The sequence below is a fragment of the Sus scrofa genome, chromosome 6 (genome assembly GCF_000003025.6).
Source record: "Sus scrofa isolate TJ Tabasco breed Duroc chromosome 6, Sscrofa11.1, whole genome shotgun sequence".
NCBI lineage: Eukaryota > Metazoa > Chordata > Mammalia > Artiodactyla > Suidae > Sus > Sus scrofa.
In genome coordinates this window covers 153,754,993-153,777,869 of record NC_010448.4, presented here as the reverse complement: position 1 = coordinate 153,777,869, position 22,877 = coordinate 153,754,993, and the positions used below count along the sequence as shown (strand labels likewise).

The 22,877-nt window shown below is 36.8% G+C and overlaps 1 protein-coding gene across 11 annotated transcripts in view; it reads right to left on the bottom strand.

The window, feature by feature from the left end:
- Nucleotides 1-22,661, bottom strand: part of MYSM1 (Myb like, SWIRM and MPN domains 1) — a 43,204-nt gene extending 20,543 nt beyond the window's left edge. For 2 of the 11 annotated variants that reach the window (XM_021096574.1, XM_021096575.1), the window contains exons 1-10: nt 21,609-22,136; nt 17,604-17,679; nt 16,030-16,100; nt 13,826-13,903; nt 13,710-13,733; nt 12,515-12,593; nt 8,386-8,484; nt 5,520-6,298; nt 1,875-2,005; nt 659-762 (exon numbers count right to left, since the gene is read on the bottom strand). In XM_021096574.1, coding sequence (XP_020952233.1) covers nt 659-762; nt 1,875-2,005; nt 5,520-6,298; nt 8,386-8,484; nt 12,515-12,593; nt 13,710-13,733; nt 13,826-13,903; nt 16,030-16,100; nt 17,604-17,679; nt 21,609-21,673 — 1,506 coding nt within the window. In that variant the 5' untranslated portion in view covers nt 21,674-22,136. Of the gene's footprint in view, nt 1-658; nt 2,006-5,519; nt 6,299-8,385; nt 8,485-12,514; nt 13,734-13,825; nt 13,904-16,029; nt 16,101-17,603; nt 17,680-21,608 lie in introns of all 11 variants that reach the window. The other 9 variants (XM_021096571.1, XM_021096570.1, XM_021096573.1 and 6 more) reach the window with 9 other exon arrangements.

Sequence of the window (22,877 nt, the reverse complement as noted above, 5' to 3'; positions counted from 1 at the left end):
GTTCCCGTCGTGGCGCAGTGGAAACGAATCTGACTAGGAACCATGAGGTTGCAGGTTCAATCCCTGGCCTTGCTCAGTGGGTTAAGGATCCGGCATTGCCATGAGCTGTGGTGTAGGTTGCAGACGTGGCTCGGATCTGGTGTTGCTGTGGCTCTGGCGTAGGCTGGCAGCTGTAGCTCCAATTAGACCTCTAGTCTAGGAACTTCCCATATGCCATGGGTGCGGCCCTAAAAAGACAAAAAAGACAAAAAAAAAAAAAAAAAAGAATTAAAAAATAAAGACTAAAATACTTTGAAGAGCTATTCCAAAAAGCTAAATCTTGTGGTAAGGATTTTAAGCAAACACAAATGAAGAAGAAGAAAAGAGCGTAACTGTATATTTTTAAAAGATACATTACACATAGGAATCAAAACCAAGCAGTTTTAGTGAAGCATCATGCTTCTGTGTAAAGTTTGTGAGGAAATGTTGAGGGTTTGTCTTTTGCCTTATAAATCAACATGAATGGAAACAAGAAAAGTGATAGATGAAACACAAGAGAAAAGGTGTTCTTCCACTAGATGGCCATTTGTTAAAGTGGTGAAGAGAAATAGGCATACCTAACCTAATAGGGTGAGGAGCAATCTGGCGAGATCATTTGGTAAGAGAGGGGGCTGCTTACCATGGACTGCAGACGCTGGGCAAGCTGGTAGGCTTCTACTGTGTCTCTTCTGTCTCTGATTCGTACTTTATCAACTGGTTGTGGCCTGTTATATACAGCCTGTTCTATTGGAGTCCAGGAAAAACAAAACAATCTATTATAATTTTATAGAACTCATTTGTTAAATAGGAAGACACAGCTATCCTATTAATTATAAGCCAATTTCTAATTTTTTTTTAATACCTGAGCTTCTGTCTTACTCCATAATACACGTGATGTGCTACTTGGTAGTTCTCACATAAAAGTATTTCTATTATTATAAGGAAATCTCAATAAAATGAAACATTTAGGAAATAAGTCTTTTGTTTAATTTCTGATTAAATAAGTGCTAGGCCCTCTTTGCTAACTTTAAAAGTCTAATACAGAAAATATGATTTTGCAGTTCCTTTAGTGGCTACGCAAGCTACGACATCTTGTTTTCCTATAAAGCCAGTCCTATTACGGTGCTTTGGGCAAACAAAGACACTGAAGTGAAGGACAGATTCCAGGGCAGACTGTAAATTCTATCTATCTGTACATGAAATAAAATAATCTCTGGTTGTCTTTTCATAGACACAGAATACAGAATACGCTCCTCTCAAACCATGGGTTACAGGATTCTAATTACCTTATCATTTTGCAACTACAATTTTTCTCCAAAATTCTGTCATGTTAATTCAATAAAGGGCAGAATACATTTAAAAAATGCATATTCATTGACTTCAGATTTGAGAAAAACTAGGGTGAAAGAAACTTTCTACCATGAAAAATATTTTGGCACTTTTATTACATTTAAGTGTAGAGGCTCATAAATTATTTTATTTAAACACTGCTAGAAATTATTTCCAGCATTTAACACAGTACTTCCAAATTAAATGGGCTTTGATTAGACTTTTCAGAAAATTACTTTTACTTGACAAAGAACTGCATTCTTCATTTCTACTACTCAGATTGAATATTGTTCCTTTAAATCACACCACCAATTTTTACTGGAGGTTAAACGGAAATACAGTTTAATCAACAGAAATCTGTTTTAAAACAAAACCTTGATAACGTATTTATGCCATAACATGACAGCATCTTTCTGTATTCTGTATCTATAATAAACCTACTTGAATTTTAAGTATCAAAGAAAGTAATGGGGGTTGCAAGGATAAAAAATGTCGAGTAAAAGACGTTGTTCGGTTTTTATTTTTACCACATCCAAAATTGATTGCTCCTATCAATTCGAGGTATGTATGAATCCGTCCAATACAATTAACATCCCCACAGTTCTTCAGGCCAGGACGTACTGAGGTCTTATTTAAGTATTTCGGTTTGCATATCTCCCTAATTAAGAGATGGAAGTACAATTATTTTGGATAAATAAAAGCATCAAAGATTTCTGGGGGAAACTTTTAATACTGAAATATTTTAAAAAGGTACCCCCTTCTCAATGTGAATGTGTAGTAAGTACAATGCTAATACATAATACCCAAGTGCACTTTTTTCCTGAAATAAAATATCTTTAAACAAACTTAATGTGATTTTTACTAGTATCATTTCTTTACCAATATTAAATTCAATAGATTTGTTATCCTAAGACCCTGAAGGTAAAAGCTTATTTATCTACAGATCCAAATGCAAGCCTGAATCTCTGAATGAAAACAGAATTTTCATAATATGTTGAAAGTATTTAGTATTAGATGCTCCAATTTTTAATACATTACTTATGCTCATACACTTTTACTTTGCTGGATAGAATCTTTTAATTACAAGCTAGCTTTTACAACCTTAAAAGGTTTATATTAGTTTTTAATGATTATGCCAACAAATATTAAGTACTCTAAGTGGAAAAGAGAAACAGATACAATAGGGCATTCAAAAGGAATCGAGAAATGCCCAAAGAGATATGAAAGAAAGAAGAGGTTGACATAATAAAACATATATTTACTGAATAATTTAATGTATCATAAAATCTGAGTAACGGAACTCAGAGAACTTTGTCATAGTATTAAACAATTACTCAGTGCTTATAGCAGATGCCCAACTAAGGGTTATACACAATTCTACAAAGTAGATTTTATTACTCTTATTTTTAGAGATGAGAAAACAGGAAGGTAAGAGAGATTAAAGTACCTAAGGAAGTGACAGGATTCAAACAGACTTTATAAACCAAGTATTCAGATATATCATATAGCACAGGTATTTAATTTTTATTCTACAAATATCTGTGTTCTACATACCAGAACAATTTCTAGGCACTAAGGATATAGAGATAAATCTGCAGCTCCTGAACTTACATTTTAATAGTCAATAAATTAATGAATCATATACATTATATTGTTAAGTAGTGCTAAGTGCTAGGGAGATCGAGTGAGAAGCATAAGAGAGGAGTTCCTATCATGGCTCAGCGGAAATGAATCTGCCTTGCTCAGTGGGTTAAGTATCCGGTATTGCATGAGCTGTGGTGTAGGTTGGAAAAGTGGCTTGGATCCCATGTTGCTATGGCTGTGGTGTAGACAGCAGCTGCAGCTCCAATTCGACTGTTAGCCTGGGAACCTCCATGTGCCAAGGGTGCGGCCCTAAAAAGACAAGAAAAAAAAAAAGGATAAGGGGACAGAGTAGGACAAATAGGTAAGAATATCTTAGTGTGTTTTGGGAAGGCCTAAAACTAAATTTTAAACCATAAATTCTACAGAAGTTCAGGAAGGGTAAAACGTAATTTGGGACGTGAGAGTATCAGAAGTTCCATTAAAAAGGTGAGATTTCAGTGTGTCTTGAAAGAAAAGGAAACGAACTGTGTAAATGAAGGCAAGAAAGCTGGAATGAGCATGCTATCTATACCCAACAACTAAAAAACTGTAGGAATCTATAAACTGTGTTGATTTAATTAACGATTACCCACATCAAAAAGCTTTAAACAAAGAGTCTACTAGTACAGCACTGAAGGGTAAGGCCTCTAGAAGTACCTGTTCATGATACAATAATTCATTCTTTCAATCTGCCTCTGTATTACAAGCATTGTTCTAAGCAATAGGAAGAACAATGAACAAGACAGAGAAGAGTCTGCCTTTAGGGAACCTACATTATCATGTCAATGGGGTGGAGGTCGGGGTGGAGAAAGAGACAACAATACACAAATAAAAATACAGCATTATCAATGGTAATAAATTCCTTAAGATACATAAAATGCAGGGTAAGAGAATGAGAGGGAGGAGATATGTGAGATATTGTACACAATCGGTGGTCACAGAAGGCCTCTTAAAATCCCTTGAGCAAACTGAAAGAGAAGATTCTCTAAGATCTGTGGGAGAAAAACATCCAAGGCCGACTGAAGTCAGTCAAGGCCTTGAGTTGGAAGTATGAAAATAATGGGTCAAGACTCTGGAATCACCTTCACCTAAAGTGAACTGGAACGGGAACAGAGTCCTTTCTCCTCTCTGAACCTCATTTTTCTTATCTGTTAAATGAGGATGAGGTTCTCAAGAGGACTAGCAATGATTTAAATACAACGCATGGCACTTGGTAAGCATTCAGTAATGATACTGGTTACTATTTTGATGAAATATTGTCTTAACAGGGAGTCAACTGCACAGGCTTCTAAAAAAAAAGGATCTTTTAGCTACGAACAAATCTAGCAAGACTTTTTAATCTTTAAAACTTAACTCTTCCTTCCCCTGCCCCTTTTGTAACATCACCTCTAGTCTCTAAACATTCTCTTTATTTCTGAATAGGTGTGAGTTTCTGTTCAAAGCATTCCTTTTTGCTTTCACATTGTTCTGCTAAATCATCATATTGAATCAGCAATACTTAACTGGTTTCATGAACTAATGGCATTAGGAAAACTACTGCCAAATTTATGCTATCTATATAAATTATTTTGCCTCATAAATCTAAAATTCAAATTAACAAATGATATCTAATTAAAGTAACATTAAGTAATCACTGACAATTTATATAGGCGTTTTTGAGTTGGTTATTATTTTGAAGTACTTTAATTTTGGCCATTCACGTTTTTATTTAAAAATTAGATACCAATAGAGATCTAATTTAATTCATCTTTTTTAATAGTGTGAATTAGACAATGCGGAATAATGGAAGAGTGATTTACAAAGTCGAGATGTGCAGTGAAGTCCCACTTCTGTCAGCAGCTGGTTGTATAACCAAAGGCAGCTCCAGAAACCTTTCCTAACCTCAAATCATTCTATCAAATAGAGAAAATACCTCCCGCCTATTATACAGGATCATTGTGAGGAGTCAGATGATCCTGTAAACTATAAAACACGATGCAAATATCAAGAGTTGTTCCTTATAGATATTCTTCACTTTGATATTACCCTTACCTAAATATTTTCCCAATCTCAACAATCTACAAGATAACCAAGAGTTAAGAACAAGAAAAAAAAAAAAAAAACCCTTTTAGAATAGGGCTATCTTTAGATGTCAAAATACTTAACACTGTGTGGGTAAAATGAAGGTTACTGATTTAATAAGCCTGGTTATTTGTTTTCCTTTGGTAATCTTCCTAGGCTACAGCAGAAGCCCTCTGAAAAGATGGTTCTAAACAATTCTGTAGCTCCTGAAACAGTACGAATTAAGGCAATCATCTATCCCTTTTCTTCTAGGACCAAAGACTCTTAAAGAACAGACACATGGGTTAAGAAAGCCACAGAAGTCAATACCTACCAAAACTTTCAAAAGTTTTCCTTTCACTTTGAAAAATTCTAAGTTTTGCCTACTGAAATATATTATTATGTTAAAGCTCTTTGGAACTCTAGGAATGTAAAATACTAAATTCTACACAGGCCTAATCAAATATCGTAAGTTTTAAAACAGCATCTAATACACAATTTTTCCTTACCACTGATCCAAAATATAATTCCTAATTTTCAAATAGCGTTCTGGTGTTTTAGCTTGGCGCCCCTCAAAAAACTCAGGAATTGCTTGTTTTTCTTCTTCTTGAATGATATTTCTATCTATTTCTACTTCCTGTTCTGGTGGCTTAAGCTCTTCTTCCTCATGGCTCTCCGCCTCCATTTGGCAGGAAGAATGAAAAAGCAATTCATTATCACTCAAGTCTTTCTGAACTTCACAAGGCTCTGGAGAAGGCAACTGCTTGGTATCGTCTATTATTCCATTTCCATCGTGCTTATCACAGTTTTTCATCAGTTTATGACATTTCTGAACATTTAATTCAACTGATTTTTGGTCACTGGTATTCTGATTTTCAGTCCAAAATGTAATTCCTGCACTTGTCCGTGTATCCATCGCACCTTGCTTTATATTCTCAAGGCACTCTTTGGAAGATTTAGAAATGGGATCTTCCTGGCTGCCAGAAGCAATGAATTCCCCTTGACTGGCTGCATGTCTTTTATTATTAGGGATGTCTAATAAGAGATCACGGCTAAGACTCTTTGGGGGAGCTTGAGATGTCAACTCGTCTGCCTCATCTGTGATGTCTACTTCTTCTTCTTCATCATCAGATAACTTTTCAATTTTTACAGCATTCAAGTTGGGATCAGCACGTCCCCTTAAACCTGAAGGTGTCCACACCTCTGTGCCTTCAACATCATTTTTCATCTGAAAATCACTGCTGTTCTTCTGATTTAGTGTTTCCTTCTCTGGACCATCTAATTTTACCTTATTGAAAAATACAATAAAACCCCCATAATATTAACATTTTAAAACATAATCACTGGCACACAAAAAATAGGATACCAAGTTGTAAAACTAAGTGCATGTCAATGGAATATTACACCTTTATTGTGCTTTTCTCTGAAGGGTTTAAAGCTTCATCTTAAATATAAAAGACCATAATTTCAAATTTCCATAAATATATTTGACTCATTCATGGTCTGGTAATTTTTTAGCAAATACCTATGACCTATATAAGCCTACTACTTATTTTTCAATATTAAGTTTAAAGTAGGAATCTGGCTTGTATCAACCATAGATGATGAACTTACAATTGTCACACTAAGGTATTCTCTACAAGATCAAAACACTGTGAAGACTTAGTTCTCAAAATGTCTGATATCTCAACTAATCATTTTTATAATGCTAAAAAACTCTTTAAAGGAATTTATCTCGTATATATTAGTAAATTAAAACTATCTTTCATTTGAATATGAAGTCAATAGAAACAAACTGGTTTTCACATGTTCATTTAATGTACCTCTAATATTACAGAGTTTATAATTTAAGGCCTGAAATTATCTTTTATATCTATTATAAACATAAATATCTGGTAATGTAACAAAAAAAAGATGAATGGCAATGGGTAGGATTTGAAATAAAATCTTTGTTATATACAGAGTTTTTGAAAACTCTTGCATATGACAAACACACCCAAGAGGTTATTTATAGATCTTTTATAACAGTAGACTCCCACAATCCTGTATTTGAGGGTAACTGGCTTTATACATAGAGGAGAAGGAAAGAGCAACAGGAGGGAAATGGGGATTTGGCCATTTAGCTTGAAATAGCCTTCAACAACCCTATTTATTTCAAGTCTGTGTTTATTTTCTAAAGTTAGATAAAATTTTGCATTATATTTCATTATACATTAATGTTTCTTTTAATATTAAAATGTACCCTTTCACTTCTCCAAAATACCCTACACATTCTGGTCTGAGGGGTATGGAAGTAGAAATGAAAAATTAAGCTTATTCTGTTTCATAGTACTTTATGAAAGTAACCTGGTGAGCTGTCTTGAAAATGCTTTTGATGGTTAAAATATGGAGACAACAGATCTACAACAAATCCATTCCATTACTTCCTATGCCTAAATGACACTAAGTCAGATAAATCTGGTATATGGGGTAAAAACCCTTTACAGTGGACCCCTGAACAAGGGGGTTAGGGACACCATCCTTTGCACAGTCAAAAATCTGGGTATAACTTATAGGTGGCCCTCCATGTATGGGATTCGTCAGTATTTGAACTTCCTCCATATGTGCAATTCCACACCAGCGGATCATGTAGCACTGAGGTATTTACTACTGAAAAAAAATCCGTGTATAAGTGGTTCTGCTCAGTTCAAGCCTGTTTTTCAAGTGTCAACTGTACTTACGTTAAAAGAAAACATCAAATTTTGCTTAAGACACTTTCAAATTCTGTATAATTATGTTCCCAGAGGTCAGGGAGAACACACTGGAATAATTCTAAATGTCAAAACAACATGGTTGAATACAGTACAAATTACTTGAAAGATTAAAGAACTAGACTATACCTTTCTGACCAGTGAAATTTATTAAAGTTTCCAAAGACAATTCTTCAAAACAACTGTGCTAGTTTCATTGCTATTAAAAAGATTTTAGATTAATGTTACTAGCATTTATGGCCACTAAGCGCTAATTATTCTTAAAAGTTTAATGCAAATATTTACGAAGAAAAGATATTTTCCTGGAAACAATGAACTCTAAGGTTTTCTCTCTGGAATACTACTTGCTTTATAGGATGTTTTTGAGCAATTAATATTTTGTCCTTCTATTTAACTGTATGAAATAAAGTGGAGTTAATCTAATACCTATTTACTAGCAATATTCAATATACTCAAGATACGCCTTGAGATTTCTGAAGACAAACATTTATAGGGTACTTTATGGGTATAAAATACTTTTACTATAACGACTCTGAACATTAAAACATTAGTGCCTGAATTAAAAAACTATTTTTGCTGACTTGTATTTTAAATATTATCACTAGGACATTTATATTCTGCTTACCTTATTTTTAAAGTATTGTCTGGCATAACTCTTCACTTGTAAAACAGTGCGACTTCCAATTAGCTTTGCAATTTTAGTCCACCTTCGGCCAAATTTAGCCTATATTTTAAAAATGGAAATAAATTGCTTTAAGTTACTTAATATTCCAAACAACTGCCATATTTTAAAACAAAACAAAAACTAGAACCCGTATTTATTTATTTTCTAAAGCACACAATGAAGCCTCATATAAAGTTAAGACTCTTAAAATCAAAGCCCACAATCTTCTTTTGGAATCTTGATTTCTGAAAAGAGACCAAGATGATTTAGAAACTTGTTTTCTTTTTATAGTTATTGTCACTCCTGAATATTCCTAACAGTGTCCTATTAGTATTACACATTATGATGTTCCAAATTTGAGATAACTTAAAAAAAAAGTGCCCAAAATGGAAGCAAGTTATATATTCCAATTATAGAATCATCTGAATATATTATGACAAGAATTTCAAAATATTCCTTTAACCCAGATTCCATCCTTAAGAATGTTCCTTAGCGGATATTCTTACACTACGTATCACAGTAAATTGACTTACAACAGAAAATCACAAATGAAGCAACCTTCAACCAACACCTCCCTACACCCCTCCACTGTCAAAGGCTGGGTACCTGCAGACACTGAGGCTGTGGAGTGAAAAACTGAGAACTCTGGTGTAGTTTGAAGTACAGACAGGAATGCAATATAATCTTAAATCTAGATAGGATTTTTAGGTATCGTCTATCATTTGACACATAAATCTCCTTTATATTATCTCCAACACAAGATACTCTCTATTTCTCAAAGTAACTCAACAAGCCTTTTTAAAGAATTCTTAAGGGAGTACCCGTTGTGGCACAGTGGTTAACGAATCCGACTATGAAACATGAAGTTGCAGGTTCGGTCCCTGCCCTTGCTCAGTGGGTTAACAATCCGGCATTGCCGTGAGCTGTGGTGTAGGTTGCAGATGCGGCTCGGATCCCACGTTGCTGTGGCTCTGGTGTAGGCCGGTGGCTACAGCTCCGATTAGACCCCTAGCCTGGGAACCTCCACATGCTATGGGAGCGGCCCAAGGAATGGTAAAAAGACAAAAAAAAAAAAAAAAAAAAGAATTCTTAAGACTAAAGAAAAAAAAAATCCACAACTCGAAGAAGCTGATCCCAGGGCCAGATTTACAGGCTAGACAGTCATGATTCACAGTAGTAAGTCACTGACCTAAATGATTAACTTATACATTTACTTCTGGTATTTACTAGAAAATCTGACATATGGGAAATGTCTTAAAACTGAAGGGACTCGCAGTGGTTAACAAATCTGGTTAGGAACCATGAGGTTGCAGGTTCGGTCCCTGCCCTTGCTCAGTGGGTTAATGATGCGGCGTTGCCGTGAGCTGTGGTGTAGGTTGCAGACACGGCTCAGATCCCGCATTGCTGTGGCTCTGGCGTAGGCTGGCAGCTACAGCTCTGATTAGACCCCTAGCCTGGGAACCTCCATATGCCACGGGAGTGGCCCAAGAAATGGCAAAAAGACAAAAAAAAAAAAACTGAAGGTACTTCTGCAAAAATTATTAGTGTGTATAAATTATTTAAGATTGTTCTTAGACAAGTATCGTATATCACTTATACCTGGGATCTAAAAAAAAAAAATGATACAAGTGAACTTATTTACAAAACAGAAACAGACTCACAGACTTAAAAAACAAACTTATGGTTACCAAGAGGAAATGGGGTAGGGGGTGGATTGGGAGTTTGGGATTGGCATATGCACACTACTGTACATGGAAGGATGGTCAACAGGGACCTGCTGTATAGCACTGAGAACTCAATATTCTGTGATGAACTATACGGGGAAAGAAGCTGAAAAGAAATGGATATGTTTAACAATCACCTGGCTACAGAGCAGACATTAACACAAGATTATAAATCAACTATATTTCAAAAAAACTAATAAAAAAATGAAAAAACTTTTAACTTCGCTGAGATCAATTTACTGAAAAATTAGTTATCTCTATCATGTGATGAAGGCAAATTGGTAACTTGTAACATGGAGCACTTTTGGAGACAGGAGAGATCTAGATAAAGTTAGACTTGTTAGGATTGTAGGGGCTTGGGCACTATAAAAACTGGAGAGGGGACCTTAATGAGAAGAGTGAAGAAAACCTTCACCAATTTCAAAATAGAGCAAAGGGCCAAGACAGGAAAGAAAAACTCTTCCCTCATCATTTAAGTACCACATAATTCCCTTTTCTCAACCTGAGAAAATTCAATCTATAAGCAAATGATACCAGTAGGTTAAAAAGGCAGTAATACAAGCAATGGTTCCCTGCATTTTTGTGGGAAAACATTCTAAGTTTAAAGTATCTATAGGCTGGAGTTCCTACTGTGGCACAGAGGAAATGGATCCGACTAGGAACCATGAGGTTGCAGGTTCAATCCCTGGCCTTGCTCAGTGGGTTACGGATATGGTGTTGCCATGAGCTATGGTGGAGCCCAGAGATGCGGCTTGGATCCAGCGCTGCTGTGGCTGTGGCGTAGGCTGGCAGCTATAGTTCCATTTGGACCCCAAGCCTGGGAACCTCCATATGCCACGGATACACGCCTAAAAAGCAATAAATAAATAAATAAATAAATAAATAAAGCATCTATAGGCTGAGACAGGAGTCAGAGGGAGACTAACATCTTACATACAACCTTAGGTACCATTTGAATTTTGAACAATGCAAATAAAGCCCCTATAACTACACCAAAGTCAACAATAATAACTGAAAAATTCACAACCCATTTGTCTGTGTGTGTATTCTAGTCTTTGGTAATAGAAAAAACTAAAGCTATCAGCAATTTTAAATAATTGATTGGTTAATTAGATTATATACATGATAATCATGCAACAAACCAAAATGCCAATATAAAAAAATTAATAGTACAGAAGAAAAATCTCACAAGGAGATAAAACCCTCAAGATGGTTTATGTATTTATATAAAACATCATAGAACATAGATGTCATGGTGATGACTAATTATAAAAATACAACTACATTTTATTTCCCATAATCTGTAGAAGTATTAGCAACGATGGGAGTTCCCGTCGTGGCTCAGCGGTTAACAAATCCAACTAGGAACCATGAGGCTGCAGGTTCGGTCTCTGGCCTTGCTCAGTGGGTTAAGCATCCGGTGTTGCCGTGAGCTGTGGTGTAGGTTGCAGACACAGCTCAGATCCTGCATTGCTGTAGCTCTGGCATAGGCCTGAGGCTACAGCTCTGATTGGACCCATAGCCTGGGAACCACCATATGCCGCAGGAAGCGGCCCAAGAAATGGCAAAAAGACAAAAAAAAAAAAAAAAAAAAAAGTATTAGCAATGTGTCAACTTGCATTCATGAATTCTATACAAATATTAATTATTCTACATATGTAATATATAAATACATAGAATTTCAAATTTAGTATAATAACGGATAACATGTAACTTAAAGACAAAGATATAATCTACTATTGACAGTTAAAAAAATATATATTTCTGAACATTTTGTTAAGTTTCCTTACATTAAGGAGTTTTTTCCATAATTACAAACTTGCATACATATTTTTTCCATTAAGCAACCTGTGAACATTTAAATAGATCTCAGTGAAACATTCATGCAAAAGAAATGTTTCTGGTCTTAAATTATACCCACTGAAGTATTAAGACTGTGTGCACAATGCCAAATAACTGAATTAAAACAACTCAGCTGAACACCCAGACAGTTCCAAACATACAAGTTTTTTCCAAGTGAAAAGATCAGGTAACTAAATAATTTTGCCTTTTAATCCAGGTAGCTGGTGACATATACACAGATACAGCTCACTTTCTTGGATTTTATTAATACCAAAAAGGGGGGGTGAAAAACTATCTAAAATATCAATTCAAATCTATCTTAGTATTTTATTAACTTAGATATGAATTAAAAGGAATCCTCTTATACTATACTACAAACACCACTTAACTATAGAAAAACTATAGGTGTGATCACTGCAATTAAAAAGAAATCACTAGTCTCTGTAAATTAATTTAACCTTATAATTCTATCCATATTTGCTTCTAGAATTATTTTACTATAAATTAAAAATTGCTCTATTTACCAGCCCTTGTTCAAACAGCTCTTTTTCTTCTATCGTCCACTTTACTGAGTAACTGGCTGGTTTTGTAGGAGAGTGTACCCTGAGGGGAAAAAAAGGAATTGCAAAAAAAATTTCTGAAATGGAACATTCTATATTTATACAGCTAAAGGTTATAGATAGCCAAGGGCTAAATTCAATACCTTGAGTCTAAGAATTAAAAAGAAGAAGAAGGTGGCTACAGCCTCTACCTGGGGGAACAGATTTACCCTGACTTGTATACTTCTCTAGCTCAGGATGATAGGAGCCTCAAAAGACATAATCTTTGGGTCTGAGTGGAGGTAACACTAAAAGACATCAAAGGAAGTCAATGCAATGATAGATAAATAGGCTTCCTTAGACTGGACACAAAACAGCAAATGTTAATACATTTCCAAATCCTGAGAGGCATGTCAGAGTTTAAACTTGGCTCCATAAATATCATCTCTCTGATTCTTCTTTGTTAATCAATGTAAATATCAAGCCAGAAAAGAGGTAAAAATACTAAGACATTATTACATTTATTGCTTTTGAAGTTCAGGACATTAAGAATTTAAAAATAAAAGTCATGAAGCTCATCAATTTAATTCAAGCAAACCATTAATCTTTTCACTGACTTCACATTTTGGTTATTGTTGTTTGTTTAGCAAAATGCAAATGCCAAAGCATGCTCACTGCTCAAACTGTTAGCAATTGCAAATTTGCAAACCCAACCTTTAAGGGACTATAAACATGCAAGTTTAGAAAACACTAAAAAACATCAAATTTTTTTCTATTACAGGGAAAGGATGTTTACAAAATAGTTAATACTTAATTTCTCTAGACAATTCAAATTTTTGTTTGAAATGACTGAAAGTTAAGTGACAGGGCAAGAGAAATCAAGTCAATTTCTAATATATTAGAAAGCAGCTTTAATTTTACCACAAATCCCATAAAAACATCTTTTCCACAATCCAAAGGAATTAATTCTGTAGGGCCATGAAGAAATTCCAACAAACAAATAATATCATAAAATTACCTGTGACATTCCAACACCTGCACAAGAAATTCTGATTTTATATTTTTATATAACCCAAGGTCAAGAGGGCTTTTCCACAGGCCAACTGTAACTTTTTGTTTAATTTTCCCATAATTTTTAACTAACCAAAAGGATTTTAAAATATAAAATGTAAGTACATACATGATTTTTGCTGTTTTCTGCAGACTGCACCACATGAAAAAAAAAAATAAGGAAGCTTGTGAAGAAGTTTTTAAAATACAATTCAGACTTTAAAAAGTTTTATAAATTGATTTTACCTCTTCGTATATTTCTTATCATCCTCCTTTTGATCAAGCCAGAATTTTCCTGGAAGTGACTTTTTGGATAAATAATACCTTTGTAATTATTAAAGAAACTTTTAAAACAGTAAATCATATAATTCTTATGGGACTTAAAGTAGGCACTTATATACTCATGAAAGTCACACTTGAATTCTAGCTGAAACAATTCCTCTCAAAAACTGTCCAGGTCTGCAAAAATTATCATAAAAAGGTTTACATACACTTCACAGGGTTGTTACATGGATTAAACATTACACTTGAAGTCACACACAGAGCCTGCACAGAATGTGTGCTGTATAAATGCTAGTTTCTCTTCCCTATTAGAAGTGGCTAAGAGAAGATATTTTCAGAGTTTTACAATCCTTTTTTCTAACATGTAGCAGATGAATCTAACTGGTTGGCAAGGATAATTGGAAGTATTTGTTTTCATATATCTGAAGGTAACAGAGGAGTTCAGTGTTACTCTCTACCCTAATAAAAATAACAAACACTCAGGTCAAATCTACCAGGGAGCCTCCTTCTCAGACTTCTTAAAACTGGCCTATATGGATACACTCTTAGATTAGTCGGAGATATTCTTCACTTAAATAGTGACTGTGTGTTGTGTGCATCAGCCGCTACGCTAGGTACTAGATGCTGAAGAAAAAGATAGAAGAAAACATTATCCCTGTCCTCAAAGAGCTCATACAGCTTCTACTACTCTCAGCATTTTGTTTCCAAATCTGGAAATGAACCAGTGACTACTTAAGTATTCCTTCATCTAGAACTGCACTGTTCAATACATTAGCCAATAGCCATATGTGTAGTTACTGAGTACTTGAAATGTGGTTAGCACAACCTGAGATGTACTCTAAGTACAAAAAAATGCACTGGGTTTCAAAGAGTACTAAACAAAGACAGCAAAATACCTCAATATTTATATACTGATTAAATGTTGAAATGGTTAGTATTTTAAATTTACTAGGTTAAATAAAATGTTATTAATTTCACCTGTTTTAAATGTGACTGCTAGAAAATTATAAATGATATATGTGACTTGCACTATTTTTCTACTGAAAAGCAATGATCTAGGCTTTAACTGCAATGTTTGGGGAGAGTCTGAGAACAGGAAAGCCTAAAAAAGGGTTTAACTTATGATATTAAAGATACACAGAAACCCTGAAAACAACACAGCAATAACTGGGAATAAAAAGAACAGAAATTCTGGCTTTAAAAAGGAGGTAAGGAGTTCCCGTCGTGGCGCAGTGGTTAATGAATCCGACTAGGAACCATGAGGTTGCGGGTTCGGTCCCTGCCCTTGCTCAGTGGGTTAACGATCCGGCGCTGCCGTGAGCTGTGGTGTAGGTCTCAGACGCGGCTCGGATCCCGCGTTGCTGTGGCTCTGGCGTAGGCCGGTGGCTACAGCTCCGATTCAACCCCTAGCCTGGGAATCTCCATATGCCGCGGGAGCGGCCCAAGAAATAGCAACAACAAAAGACAAAAAGACAAAAAATAAATAAATAAATAAAGAGGTAAAAATGCATGCAACACAGATGGGTTAATAAACCACTACTTATCAGACTAGTATTAATAATCTTCATAAATAATAAAATCAGGAATCATTTTGTTCAATCCCTTCATTTTATATACAAGAAAACAGAGTCCCAAAAAAGTTAAGTTGCAAAGACAGCAAATGGATGAAAGAAATAAGGACAAGAAGCCAGAAGCTGCTGAGCTGTGAATAAGGACCTACAACTTCTATGGGAAAAATCTTCATTCTATAATTTTGGCTTTTTACTTAGATTCCCTCCCACTCAACACCTGTAAATTGGCAGAGTGAGAAGTGAGAACTTTTACATATTCTAATTCTCTGTCCTTGAACAAATTACCATCTCTGGGTTTCAGCTTATATAAATGAAAATGGAGGTTTGGACTGTATGACTTGACTTAGACTAAAGAGTCTAGCTGATTTTTCTTAACACTCTAATTTCTATTCAACAGTATAAAGAGTTGGCTCAAAAACACGGAGTCAGATCTCAGACTTAAAGGTAAAACAAAACAGGCAGAAGCATTATATACTAGCAGTTGGGGGCCAAATAAAATCTGTCTAGTAGCTAACAATGGTCTCATGTGTAAATTTTGCACATGTGTAGATTTTTAACCCTGAAATCTTTACTTTCCTCATAATCATTAAAGGATACTCTTCTTCCAACAACATTTTTTCAATGACAGCTCTGTTCTCTTCACTGATGGTGCTGTCCAGAGTCCAAGGCTATTTAAAAAAAGGAAGAATAGTTTTTATTTTCTGCATTTTAAAATTACCTTCTGTCTTGTTAAATAATGCAATGATTACAACTAAAAAAGCTACCACTTAGTGAGCACACAAACTTATCTTTGATTCCCACAATAATGCCATGATAGGCATTATTACTTCCATAGATGCATTCACTAACATTTCAAGTGGAAAAGGTGAGACTTGAGGCTTAGATTCCAAAGCTCAGGCTCCTACCGATGATAAAGTAATACTGTCTACCGTGTTTGAGGAACTATGAAGTATTAGGCATTTTGCTAGATACTTCACCTATTTCCAAAATTCACAATTCTTTTTTTTTCCCTTAGCCCACAATCTCTTCTTAAACAATCATACACCTTTTCAACTCTCAAAACTTAAAAATTTTCAGCTCAGGTCTCTTCTCCAAGTTCTTTTTAGACTATTTTAACTACCCACTCAAAATTTCCACTTGGATATCCAATAGACTTCTTATTCTCAGCATATTCAAAGCAGAACTCACCAGCGTATACCTTCACCTGCTTCTCCTCCTGCCTTCCCAACTTTGTAAAGAACACTTCCAGTCACCAAGCTATTCCAGCTAGAAACCCAGGCATCATCCCGGATTTCTTTCCTTTCCCCTCAATCCCCACATCCAGTACACCAAGCAGTGCCATCTCCAAAACATAATTCAAATCTGCCAACTTCTACCACAACCTCAGGCCAAACCACCACCAAATCTTGTCTAGATTAGTACAAATGTTTCCTGCCTAGTTTGATTCCCCTCCTCTTCCTACAGGTATGACAGAGCTGTCCTTTGCTTCTCCAACCTTGTCTTAGCTGTCATCCCCTCCCCTTTCCTACCATGCTCCAGACACTGGGTTTCAACCAGAGTCTTACTTCTATTCTTTCTACCTATAATGTTTATCCTCAACTCTTCACTTATCTACTCCTATTAACTTTTCAACTGAAACGTCACCTCCTCAGTTTATCTCACAGAGGAGGTAAACTTTATCTAAAGTAGGTTCCCCACCCTGATACTCTCAGTCAGCATCTTGCTTATGTTCTACATGATCTATAATTAGTCTGTCTGTTTACTACCTGACTCCTCTTTAGAATATAAGCACCTTGAGAACAGGATCATGTCTGTCTTGATGAGCTGTATCCCCCAAATTTGGCCTATTATGTCTGGCACATAGTAAGTACTTAATAAATAACTGCTAAATGAAGAAATGAACCATGCAATGATCCCATTTTTTTTAAGATGAACCAACTGAGGTTCACAAATCTGATAAGTGGGAGAGCACCGATGTGTACTTAAATCTAGCTGGCTCCAAAGTTGTTTCCAAAAGACCATTTTTCAAAGTCAAAAGAGGTAGAAGTAAGTTCATTCTATTTTTAATGAAAAAATACTTCAATGTATTACTTCTGTGCTGAGAACTAGAACCAAGTTTAAAAAAAAAAGTTCTCTAGGCACTGGACTTGATAATTTCACAAAATACTTACAATAAGACCATTCTCAGTTCTCCACGATGAATCAAGATAGTGGTCTTGTAAAACAGATGCTGTATTTTCATCACTTCTGTAATAATAAAGAAAATGGGTATAAGAGTGAGATTATACCAGTTAATGAATGTGATTTACACAGTACAATGACTGGTAGGCTTCAGATCTTAAGCAAATAATTTAGTTCCTTTCTCCCCTTAAGAGATTTAACATTGCAGATGTCTACTCTATGTCTGGCCTATGAAATATATAAGTGGCTTTAAGCCACGCTATTTTGATCAAGTCTGTTCACTTCTTTTGTTTCCTAAGAATAAACAACTTCCTGAGGAAAAAAAATACCCCAAAGCCACAACCACAATATGTCCTGTGGCTATGAACCAACTCTTCTGATTTTCTTTGATGGATATGAATGTGGATATAGGAATTCAATTTTACAATTAATTGTTTTGGTTATATCTAAAGCATAAAAGCTACCCATCAACAGCACCTTCCTCAAAAGAAAAATAAGAACAGATGGAAGAACCAAAAAGAAAATACTCAAAGGAGGACAGTACAATGCAGAGATAAGAAATGTGATGTTTTAATAACAATTAAAAAAAAGTTAGCTTGGGTTATTTGGGGGCTCTTCTACATCCACTGGTGATTAAACTTAATTTCCACTTCTTTCACTAATAAAAAGTCTCTAAAGTCACAGTGTTCACTTCATATGAAAAAAGGCTGAATGGTTAAGTTTGGGACAGTCCAATCTATGTTATAATTAAAGTTAATACTTGCTTCTGTATACTTTGAAGTTATAAAGTTTCTTAGCTACTGACCTTTCTCAGACGTAGTCTAGTGATAAGAATTTTGTAGCTCTTAAGACTGCAAAAACTTCTCTACAAGTTTATCTCCCTCTGGGACACACATAAGGTGTACTGTCTGTCTCATCCAATAAGAATGTTAGTTGTATGAGAACAAGGACTCTATATGCCGGGACTTGGCATATAGAAAATAACGGATATTCATTGAATGATTAAATGAACAAAGTAGGTAGAGCAGAAACACAGGTTTCTAGGACTTAAGGGATAAAGATTTCTTATCATAAAGCCAATTGAGGATTCTTTTTTTTTTTTTTTTTTTGTCTTTTTAGGGCCACACCTTCGGCAGATGAAAGTTCCCAGGCTAGGGGTCGAATCAGAGTTGCAGTCACTGGCCTACACCACAGCCACAACGCCAGATCCGAGCTACATCTGTAACCTGCACCACAGCTCACAGCAACACCAGATCCTTAACCCACTAAGTGAGGCCAAGGATCGAACCTGCGTCCTCACAGATGCTAGTCAGATTCGTTTCCGCTGAACCACAACGGGAACTCCTTCCCCAGTTGAGGATTAAGGGGAATAACATGATCAGATCTGCATGTTAAGAAAAGACTGCTCTAACTTCAGGAAAGAATAAAAGGGGGCCAAGGAGACAAGGAACAGTTAAGAGTGATTATATAAATACTTGAGAGAGGCAATGATAACTTAGATTTGAAGAACAAGCAGTGTGAATAGGAAGAATGAACACATATGAGAGGATATTCAAAATCGATAAACTCTTAATAAATGACTGAATAGAATGCGAGAAGTAAGGAAAAGGAATAAAGTCTACGTCTATGCCTTGTGTGACTGGGTGGACTGAACTTAGAGAACTTGGAGAGGCAGGTTGGATGAAGAAAGTTTATAAGCTGAGACTGCAGAACACCCAAGGGCAGAGAGATTCAGAAAATTGTATAAATGGACCTGAAACTCAGGAGAGAGATTTGAGTTGGTGACAAATTTGGGAAACATCATTTTTGTAGGTCAAAAATGGTGGGACATTGGCAAAATTTCATACTGTCCAACCTAACAAATAAATTTAAATCCTGAGAGACAGACTGTGTGGTTAGTGAAAAGTCTTATGACAAAAATCCCTTGGAACATTAAAGGTTTTTTTGTTTGTGTGTGTTTCCCTGCATTTGTGGCATATGGAAGTTCCCAGGCCAGGGGTCAAATTTGAGCCACAGCTGCAGCATCACCAGATCCTTAACCCACTATGCCACAGAGGGAATTTCAAAACATTAAGATTTAAAGAACAAGCAGAAGAAAACAAGAATGAGAAAGAGAGGCAGGATAGGTAGAAAGGAAATCAAACCATTGCAACGCCATCTTCTAACTTTGGTAACTAGCACTTAGCGAGACCTAAACATGTTTTTAATTAATCCTCAAGGCTTCCACAAATGCTATCAGCTGTAACTACACAATTCAAGTGTTTATTCACAAGAAATTCTATGTGATTGGAGCCCTAACACCAGGGAGCAATTTTCACCAGGATATGTTACTGATGCTCCCTGAAGTTCTGTAAGGCAATGGCTCTAACCATCAGGAACCAATAACCCTATTACTGGTTACATGAGACTAAGATGATCACAGGTGCCACCAATAAAACTGAGGCTCAAGCAAAATAATAAAAAAAAAAAGAGAGAGAGAAAAAGGGATAAAAATAAAATACAATCAGAAAAATAAAGAACCTATGGAAAACGGATAGATAGAGCCAATGCTCTCAGCTGATCTTTGGTGTTTCCAAGGCCAATTCATTTCTCTCTGGGCTGCAGATAAGAATCCCTCCCACTTATTTCACAGACTTGTGAAAAGCAAATTAAATCACACATGCAAAAGCACTTGTGCAAGATTAACGAGGTCTACACAAATGTGAACAATGATTGTTAGTAAACCCTTCCTATCCATTTGTATAGCTTTGGACTATTTTGCCTAAAGATTTGAGGGAGAATGACTACATGAAGTTGGTTACTCATTTTCACAGTGCTTTAGGGTTCAGAAGAACTTTAAACCCACTATCTTAGTTCCTCATGGGCAGGGCCAGTACACTTCAAAATTTACAGAGGCCCTATCACTAGGTTCGACCACGTGAAATTGCTTTTTAATAGGTCAAAACCGTCTAAGATTGGCAAATCCACATGGTTCTAGAGACTTCGAACGTTCTTTATAGGTACAAGCAACATAGCTGAGTTTAGAACTGAGGTCTTAGAATTCCTGACCCATCTGGGCCTTTTCCATTACTAAAAGGAGATTCTGAAAGCATATTTTAAAAATGGTTGCTTTCATTCCCTGCAAGCAAGGAGTCAAAGGGCTAGATGTCTCAAGCTGAAGGTTATTGTTTAAAACCCCACTGGCCTGCTCTGCAGGTAGAGATACTAAATAAATTGTGACACCCCCCCGCCGCAGTCCTCACAATACCACCCCTAGGGATAACGGGCCGGTAAAGAACACATCTACAGAGCACCTATCCCATAATCACTTCATTTTTTCTTCACAATAATCATACGAGGTACCTAACATGATCGTCAGCCTACTCACGAACTGTCTGAGGCTCAGACAAATTAAAAGTCTGGCCCAAGGTCACACTACTAGTATCTCGCAGGACCAGCCATTACAAGAGAACCCAAAGCTGTCTAACTCTACGTCCTGCCCTTTCCTTTAAGTCACGATACCTCTCTGGAAGTTTTTCACAACTATCCTTATGTGGAAGAGAAAATCGATAGGGAGTAGGGATAAAACGACACACCCAAGGTCACAGGGCTTGCAGGCGATGGTACCAGAATCCCTACGCTCAGGTCCCATCTAGGGACAGCCCTTGTTCTCATGATTATTGGGCGGTGGCAAGGGGGCGGATTCTAGGGTGACACTAACGGAAGAAGTAATTGCTTAAGAGCCCGCAATGTGCTAGGGGCGACCGGCGCCCTCACAGCATCCAAGCAAAAGGAGAAAACGCTGTCCGCCCCAAGTCTCAGGTACTCGCCGGCTGCGCTTTGGAAGAGCCGGGCGGCGGGATGGGCGCGGCGCCGCCCAGGCCTCTGGGAGACCCCGGCCCCAGCGGATGGTCTTTCGCTCCCCTGGACCCTTCCGGAACCCCAGCCTTTCTAGGGTACCCTTCTCACATCCGCGCCCCTCCTCGTCTCTGCAAAACCCGGTCTCTATGTCTCACCCAGACTGTGCCGCCGCTGGCATGACGTCCCCTTCGACATCCACATCCGCCTCTTCTGCCGCCATGATGGGACCTGACCCCAGCCGTGCTCTCGAGAGATCCCGCGAGAGGTGGAGGGCGTGAAGGCGGGGCTGCGTGCGTCACGGGGCGGAGTTGAGGCGTCGACCGGCCCCTCCCAGGCTCAAGAAGCGGGGCTTTCGGGGAAAAGATATTAGCGTCCTGGGTCTGGATTCTTCTGACTTTTGTTGACGTGTAAAGACCTTGGCAAGTGGCCCAGGCTTGGATTTTGAAGACGTTGTGGTCTTGGATAAATTCTTTGGCGCCTCGCTTCTCTAATTTGTAAAATGGGGTTTATACTAAATACCTGGAGTGCTGAAAAGATCAAGCCAGACGGACTTTGAATGTGAAAGTGGCAACAGCGACCCTTATCTGCTGGTTTTTATTTTTTAGAATAGAATCATTCAGCACTTATAAAAATGCTGAACATCTGTTTTAATATTCAGGAAAGAGTTTAGAATATAACTTAGGATTGTGTATTTTATTTCGTAGATATCTTTACAGTTAATTAAAAAATCACTCATCACCGTTGATCTTCACAATAACCTGGTGAGGGAGTTTCCTTATGGTACAGCAGGTTAAGGGCCCGGCGTTGTCGCTGCAGAAGCTTGTGGCAAGAGTTTGACCATAGCGCAGGAATTTACGCATGCCGCTGGGTGTGGCCAAAAAAACAGAAACAAAGAAAACGCCAAAACCCAGTGAGATAAGCAGGACCAATAACATCAGTCACCCTTTGCAGATAAACTGAAGCTCAGAAAGTTGAGATGACTAATGAGAAGGATGGACAGCTAGTCAAAGACAGAACTGGGACCAAAATCCAGACCTTTTGACACTTTACTGAGTGTTTACCTGTACAAATTGTGTTGTTAGGAACTGTGAGAGACAAACACCATTTCTCTCAAAGAACTTAAGGCTTTTTAAGAAATTAAATATTACCCTTATGTATTCTTCTACCTTAGCATCTATCATTCACATTATTGTAGCTGTTAATTCATTTTTCTGCCTCCACCATCTGACTATGAATTCATTAAGGACAAAGGCTGTATCTGCTAGTCTTTGGACTAGTCCTTAAGGTATCAACATTCAACATGATGTCTGACACAGTTGGTGCTCAATAAATATTGAACTGATGAGTGAATCAATCAATTAATGGAATGAATTCACTTCCCACAATATTCTGAGTTGGCCCCAATGCACCCTTGCACTCAAGCC